Source organism: Plasmodium cynomolgi (genome assembly GCF_000321355.1).
Source record: "Plasmodium cynomolgi strain B DNA, scaffold: 0022, whole genome shotgun sequence".
Classification (NCBI taxonomy): Eukaryota; Apicomplexa; class Aconoidasida; order Haemosporida; family Plasmodiidae; genus Plasmodium; species Plasmodium cynomolgi.
In genome coordinates, this window is record NW_004192656.1 from 1 (window position 1) to 8,043 (window position 8,043).

Here is an 8,043-nt window from a genome sequence, read left to right on the forward strand (position 1 = left end):
TAAAATATTTCTTTTAACATTTTATCTTTCATTTATTGTAATTTAATAATATGCGTTTTGCATAATTTTAACTGAAGCTGAAATATATTATATTATGAATAAATAAAAAATTAGGATGCAGAATATTAATATGTCGGAAGAATTATACTGTACTGCGGAACAATTCTAAAATAGATCAATATAGAATTACTAATCTGCTCTGTTTGTATCTATAAATTTATCCCATATGAACGTAAAAATAATTAATTTTTTTTCACGAAAATTACTGCGTTTGCCCTTGTATAAAATATTTGGAATCGTTCCTATGAGGTACGAAAGCAACTGAATTTACAAATTTCGCGTAGTATAGTATATATATTTACATATACATTTTAATTTATATATCTATTAGAATGCGCTTTTTTTAAAGCAGAATTTTAATTCGCTCTAAAAATAAGCGTTTTCCACAATTTTTTGAATCATGTATCTTTCATTTTAGGCATCTAACTTCTATAAAAAACATAATGAAAAAAACAGCCAAAATGGCACATTATTAGATGTTAGAACAAGTAGATTGCTCTTTGGAGGAGCTAACGTAGGAAAAGAAACAAAAGATAATTCTTTAAAAGGAAGAATTATTAACATATTAGAGAAAGATGGTAATGAATTTTCTAGACACTTAAATGCTTTAATACATGATGAAAATTTTCGAAACGAATTAAATTTTTTGACACATGATAGCAATGTAAAAAGGACCCTTAATGCATTAATGCGCGATGATACTTCTGAAAGTTTATCTAGCATTTCAAGTTTTGAAGAAAATTTTAAAAGACCATTAAATGAATTAAAACGAAATGTCTCTGAAGACAGCATATTTGGTGATTTAGGAGTGTATAATTCTGACGAAAGTATCGACGATATATCGAATGACAGTCTCTTCAGCAGTGGACTTGATATAGTGAAAAATGAAAAACACTTTACAAAAGCGGATGCTATAAGTGAACAAAAAGAACTCGATAAGTTAATACGAGAGCAAAATGCCAAAAGAGTTACCGAATCGGGCATATATGGACTTTTAAAACAAATTGATAGAAAAGTCGAATCAGAAATGTTAAATATCATGAAAAGTGATTTTGGTTATGGTTATGATAATAATAAAAAGTGTAGCACTAAATGCAAAAGTGTATATAAAAAATTCCTTAACGATATAAAACAATATAGAATATTTTTACCTTTTATCATTACTGGTGCAATTGCTGTAGTACTAATCCCACATATTTTATTTGGTTGTATTTTGGGTACTACTGCTACTTGTTCCGCGTCACTTTTTTATTTATATATTGTATCATTATTCTCATCTTTTTCTTTGGGCATCTACTATCAGATTAAATATGAAAAATGCAGTAAAATTATAAGGCGTTTTTTAAAATATAAGAAACGTCCTAGTTTAAAAAGAAATCCCATGAGCATATATTGCTTTTATAGATCTCTAAAATTTTATGTCTTAATATGAGCATATACTTGGAATAGTATATATTCAAGGGGACCAGCATGTTTATGTGAGTATCTAATACAGCTATGACATATATGATATATTTATTTAATTCACTTTATTTAAAAATGAAATTCGTTTGACAATATTTTTTTTAGTTTTCTAATGCATGTTTGGTATTATCATTTGAGCGTGCTATTTAAATTAATGTGCGCAATTCATGTGTGAAAAATATGCTATAAAAACAAATTCCTTTATGCTACTATATATTTGCATGAAACGAACTTAATGATTCATGTGTTTGTTTCAATATGTTATACACCAAGTTTAATTTGTATTAATAATTTCCTTTTTTTTTTTCATTAATACATTAAGAAAACTTTTAAAGAAATAAGTAGCATAAATTATACTATTTTGACTATTACCTTTTTATGAAGAGTTCACGCATATATAAGAACATTATCAGCATGGATGTTTTTTTGGAAATATTTTTTAAATGTCTTTTTAACATAAGTTTATTATATATACAAGGTGGGACGTATATTGTCATTATCATGTGCTACATTTGTAACGAAATTATTACATTTATTTTGTGCACTGAAAACATGAACAGCTTTAATAATGTGTTTACGTTTATACTTTATCACTTTGGTTGTCTATAGAAAAAAATATGCACATGACGATTAAATTATGCAAAATTATAAAATGATTATATCCACATGTATAAATGTAACTATCCTATTTAAATTTCAATATTGCAAAAAAAGGAAAAAACTTTATGCGCCATACATAGCCTCATATTCCCAGGTTAATTGTTTTGAATATATGTTTAAAATATTGAAACTCGTCCTCGCAGAATAATTAATGATATATGCATTAAAGAAAGTGGTTGCGTTCCGCAATGTTTTATCCTAACATAATTATTTTTCCTTTTTCCATTTTGGCATTTTTCTATTTTTCCATTTTCTAATATTTTTATTATACGCGATTGTACAAGCAGTAGTATTGTTAAAATGGCTTATGATGTTGTTATATATATACATAAGTGACTGCAGAACTAGGTATAAGTATTTTAAAAAACATATATTATTTTCTATATCATCCTTTTAAGTAGACAAATTAGCATTCCTTTTAGAATAATTCTTATGATACGTATTTGTAGACAAAATTGAAATTTATTTTAGGACTAGTATATTAATAAACATAGAAAAAAAACTGCTTAAATTTTTTTTTTAAACTATTAAATTTCGTTTCTATATTTTAATTCACAAACATTTAAAAAGGTAATAAATTCTCGCTTTATTTTGCAATACAATCTTTCTTCCTTTTTCTTCTATTTTAAATGCGTGAATGAAAGAAAATTTCTATCCAAAATAGAAAATAAAATGGAATAAAAATATAATTTAACAAAAATGAGTGTTTTCTAATTGAATAATTTACCATAAGTTAAAGAAATAAATAAAAATGGGACCATAGTAATTATTTAATTCTAACATTTTATTTTTTTTAATCTTTTAAAAAAATAAGGAAACCCAAAATAACGGTAAAAAAAAAAAAAATAGTCTTATGTCTGCAGAGTTATTATTTTTATTAAGATCTATTTATAAATTATATAAAACCCATTCTTTTTATTTATTTTTAATAAAAAATTAAAAAACATTTTTGGAACATATTTTGATATAAATGCATATTCCTAAAGTTGCATTTTTACCGTTTGAGAAATGGTGAAATTTAGCACGAGACAAAATAATTGCTGCCAAAAATGGCAATTTAGTTATATGGAAAAAAAAAATAAATGGAAACATGCAAATTTGCAGAATATTGCGCTAAAGCATTGAATATATTTAATTTATATACAAAATTACTATATACAGTTACAAAAGAGGGAATATAATTTTTATTATTTGTATTATAAATAAATTATCATAAATATTATTTAAGTATTTTCTACATATTTCTTAAAATATTCCATTTCAAAAGTCTATTCTTTAATAACAAAAATAAAAAAAATTACTAACTAAAATATGGCATGTAAAATGTCTACTAACAGATAAATTATAAAACTAAGTATTTTTACATAAATAAATACAATTTCTATGATTACTTTAACATAAATTTTAAGAGAATTATACTAAGGAATGTTCACAATCCTGTGGGATATATTTTTAAATAACATCCGCACTCAATTATATGCCAAAACATGGTATCGCACCATTCTTTATTTAAATGAAAAGACATATTTGTCCTTAATTGAGTACCACAATTAGCATTTTTCTTGTTCTCACTTACAAAAGATTTAGTTTTCCCTTTTTATAAAAATTTAGAAATTAGAGAAACATATCCAGGAGCACAAGACAATTATCCTAAAAATACTGCAGATTATTTTAAATTTCCTATAGATTTACTTTTAATCTAAAAAAGCGAATTAATTTTTTATCTTCTTTCAAAATAAAGAAAGAGTAAACCACATTAGAACTTATATTACGAAATATGAAAAGAGAATCTGCCTTTTCATGAGTACATATATATTTACATGCCATTTTTAGCTTACTATTCTCTTATCACATAACCCATCGTGCATCTTTACGTTGGTAAGTATCATGATTGCATGCAAGTATATTACAGGGATTTTTAATTTGCCTTAAATTTATAAAATGATCAAGCAAACTCTTGTCTTTGTTTCATTTTATTTGTTTTTATTTCCTCCTTCCACGTTTTTTTTATATCTAAGCGTAGAATTCTGAGTAACACCAAACCTTTAACCCTGTCATAGATATTCTTTTTTATTCTAAGATACGACGTCCTAAAGAATGAGGGAAACTGAAGATATGAGCGATTTTGATATAGACAAGTGGGCGAGATTGTTGGAAGAGGACTGGAACAGCTTTGTAGAATTCAAGACACAAGAAATGGAAAAATTAGAAAGAGAATACAGACACGAGTGGAATATTTGGATAAGACGATTCGAACCAGAATGGATGGATTTCAAAGGATTTATGGTAAATAAAAAAGAATTTGGCTTCAGAAAAAGAATATGAGTGGAATAAATGGGTAAAAACGATGGAAAACAAATGGAAGGAGGAAATAGAAAAATGAATAAAAATCATCATCCTAATGATAATGATAATGGTAATGACAATCACAATGATGTTAATTCACAAATAATAAATATGATGATAAATGATTTTAAAAAATGGATTAATACAAACGAATCGAATTTATACAGATGGATATTAAAAGATTGGGACCTATGGAAAAAAACAGATTAGAGGAATGGACCAAGAGTGACTGGAAAGTTAAGGAAAATAAATACTGGACAGACTGGGAAAAGAAAACCCCCTGGAAAGAGTATTTGTATATCATAAAAATGACCAAATGGTTGAAATGGAAAGAAAGACTCAAGAGAGAAAGAAAACATTGGATAGAATTGACAGAAAAGATTGAAAATATGTATATAATTCAAAACCACATGGATTGGGAAAAATGGAAAATGATAAAATCACGTGGTTTAAGGAATGGATGCTATACTTCATTGAAGAATGTATGACTGAAAAATCAAGGAATTTATATTTCGATCAGTAGATATATGTTAAATTGTTAACTTGGGAAGTCTAAAACGTACAAAACTTTATGTAATATTAGGGACATATTTTCATTATTTTCCTTTTTATTCTACTTATCGAGGGTTCTCCTCCGAATTGGTTGTGAACGGTGACCCAAGAAATACCTACAAAACAGATAATGTTATAAATCAAAAAATGTTGAAATGATGCCTGTTCTGTAACATTTCAGTGGTCGCTCTACCTCACTTTACGAACAGAACTACTAATAAAATGAGAGAGAGAACGAACGAACACCCTTAATAAGCAAAAGGAAGAAAATTATTTCAAAAAATGAAAATAAAATTCTAAATATAATGTTTAAAGAGATAATCAATGTTGCAAGGTAAAACTGAAGAAATGTGTTTTAAAAATAGTTTATATTTAGCTATATTTGTTTTTATTTGTGTAAACTTTTTTTTTTGACACACCATAATTTTTGATGCTTCTCATTAATCATTAGAGAAAATGAACATTTGAGTATTGTTTGTTTATTTGAATTTAATATGATAATTGTTATATATATATATATTTAAATTTAAAATTTGTTTTAATGCTTATTTATTTGTTTTGTGAAAAATCATAATTTGGGGGTTTTTTAGAAATAGTAAATTGCATCTTAAATCATTAGACAAGACATATGGTTTAATTAAAAAAAAAAAAAGAGGAAAAATATCTCACGATAACAATTTTGTATATCCAACTTGTATTGTCATACATATGTAGTTGAATGTTAATTTAGTAAGGTGAAGACCAGGCACCACCAGATTGGTTTTGTTGATTAATTTGTAGAAACGGTCATAAAATTAGCGTTCATTTGACGCAAGGGCGACCTTTTATTTAATATAATTACACATATATGAGTATATAAATTACTTCTCCATTGCAGTAATAATTGCATAAAACTGTAGCATATTCCATCTGCCCATATTTAGGAATAAAATGACGTATATTTTTTTCAGTTTTCCTTTCTTTTTTATATTATCATTATTAGGTTTAGGTAAACGATTTTCACCAAAATTTTCGTTTTTTCCACGAATCACTTCTTAGTAGGATCCCAAATTTTATTATCGAATTTTTTATTATATTACCCTTATTGAATCATGTAACAATTTTTCATGCACGTAGATTTACCTCAACATGTTAAGAGTGATTTATAATGTATCATTTTGGTACATATATTACATCAGAAAATTGATTCTTGATTTTTAGTCGCATTAAGTTGTCAAACAGGTTGCACGGATAATATACGGCTCGCTCTTCAAATAGTAAACATCTTTTATTTTTCCATAATTTGGTTAATCACATAATTTTTCAGTACCTTTGAAAAATTTATATTACCAGTTCTTTTCATAGTTTAATATGCCATTCTTTATAAAGAATCCGAAAATTAAAGTTCCATCACAGGTGTGTTATCAATAACAAAATTTGATGTTACATTTTAATGATGCATATTTGATTGGAATTATAAAAATGTTACACAGGAAGTATGTTACATCGTTTGCTTAATTTAATTTTTATTTAGAAGGTTTGCCAATAATTGAATTAATTTGTTTTATTTTTTTTCCCATTTTGTTAGAATAAGGTGTAAAAGGTTTTTTAAAGAAAAATGATAATAGATAATATAGCGCACACTTTAAGTTGTTCCACATATGCAATGACTGCATAAAAAATTATAATTTTCAGACTGTATATTCACAATCATTGTAAATTACAGCAGTAAAATAAAATTATTTTTTATGTAAAAAATACGTTTAATTATCATTTCACACATTCGATTATATTTTATTCCATTATTAATCTTTAATAATTGTGTTACACTACTCGAAATTTTTATAATATCCAGCTATTGTAATAAGATATGCTTTAATTCAAATGGGTACATATAAAAAGTAAATGATGTTTTTTTTGTTAAGCATTGCTCTGCGAGGAAAATATTTGGTAATTTCCTAGTTATCAGATCAATGTGTTTATGATTAAAAAAAAGGGTCGCATCAAATGTTTTTCTTAAATGCGCAATTTGTAAATGGAACGCTCTAATTTTACTTACTTTCACTTCGTCATTATTAAAACGTAACGTCGTCATACTATGATTAATTCATGAACGAATAGAGAAAGTCCGTCGTACAAAATTATTTAATTACTACATTATATAAATTACGTGTAGTAATTAATTTTTCTATTTAACATAGATTTCTTCCCATTTAGCCAGTCGTATATTTTACAATCTGCATATTTTTGCAAATCACTCTTATGTGCAATTTCTATGAATTTTTTCCTGCCTCTTTCTTCCATTCAAATTTTTATTTCGTTTGTCTTATGTTTACCATTTTTTGCAGTTTGATAAGGAGCTATATATTATTCATAATAGGTACGATAAACATTACCATATATTTTTTTTCTATCATATTTGAAGGAGAAAATTTTCACATTTCATACAATCCCTTTAAACAGATCAATTAACATTTCAACAATATTTCCATGCAAATTTTTTAACCAATTAATTAATGTATAATGGCATTTTGCCCTTTGGGTGTTTATTTTTTACAGTTATAGTAATGTTGTACGATTTAAATAAAAACCTTAAAAATAATCATAATAATTAAATAATTCCTAAACTTTTTTAACCTTAGGTAAAATGTTCTAAAAGGTTCAGCCAAAGTTTCATAACCTTATTTATACGAAAAATTCATCATTCATTTTATTTTTAAACGTAAGAAAATTTCTGAATAAATATATATTATATATATAATGTTGAGTAATTTTTAAGCAGTGGTTTGTGTTACACTGTTTAAAATTAATTATAATTTTTTCAAAAAATCTTGTAAAAAATCATAAATTTAAACTTTTCCCCCATATTATGTTGATTTATTTTGTGCACACATTAATATAGCGCAAAAAAAAAAAAAGTAGATTATAAAAAAATTTGTAAAGGAATTAAATTATTTATATTTTGAATATAAACATAGAATT

General features: G+C 25.5%; 2 protein-coding genes across 2 annotated transcripts; both read left to right on the top strand.

Annotated features, from left to right (window-relative positions):
- Positions 1 to 478: 478 nt before the first annotated feature.
- On the top strand, positions 479 to 1,492 carry PCYB_001520 (Pv-fam-d protein; the record flags this gene model as incomplete). The annotated part of the gene is made up of 1 exon (XM_004227574.1): positions 479 to 1,492. A coding segment is annotated over one exon (1,014 nt), but the record flags the coding sequence as incomplete, so codon positions are not given.
- Positions 1,493 to 4,697: 3,205 nt separating this feature from the next.
- Positions 4,698 to 5,053, top strand: PCYB_001530 (hypothetical protein; the record flags this gene model as incomplete). The annotated part of the gene is made up of 2 exons (XM_004227575.1): positions 4,698 to 4,974; positions 5,010 to 5,053. The coding sequence occupies 2 exons, from the start codon at positions 4,698 to 4,700 to the stop codon at positions 5,051 to 5,053; spliced, it is 321 nt and encodes a 106-aa protein (XP_004227623.1).
- Positions 5,054 to 8,043: the final 2,990 nt, after the last annotated feature.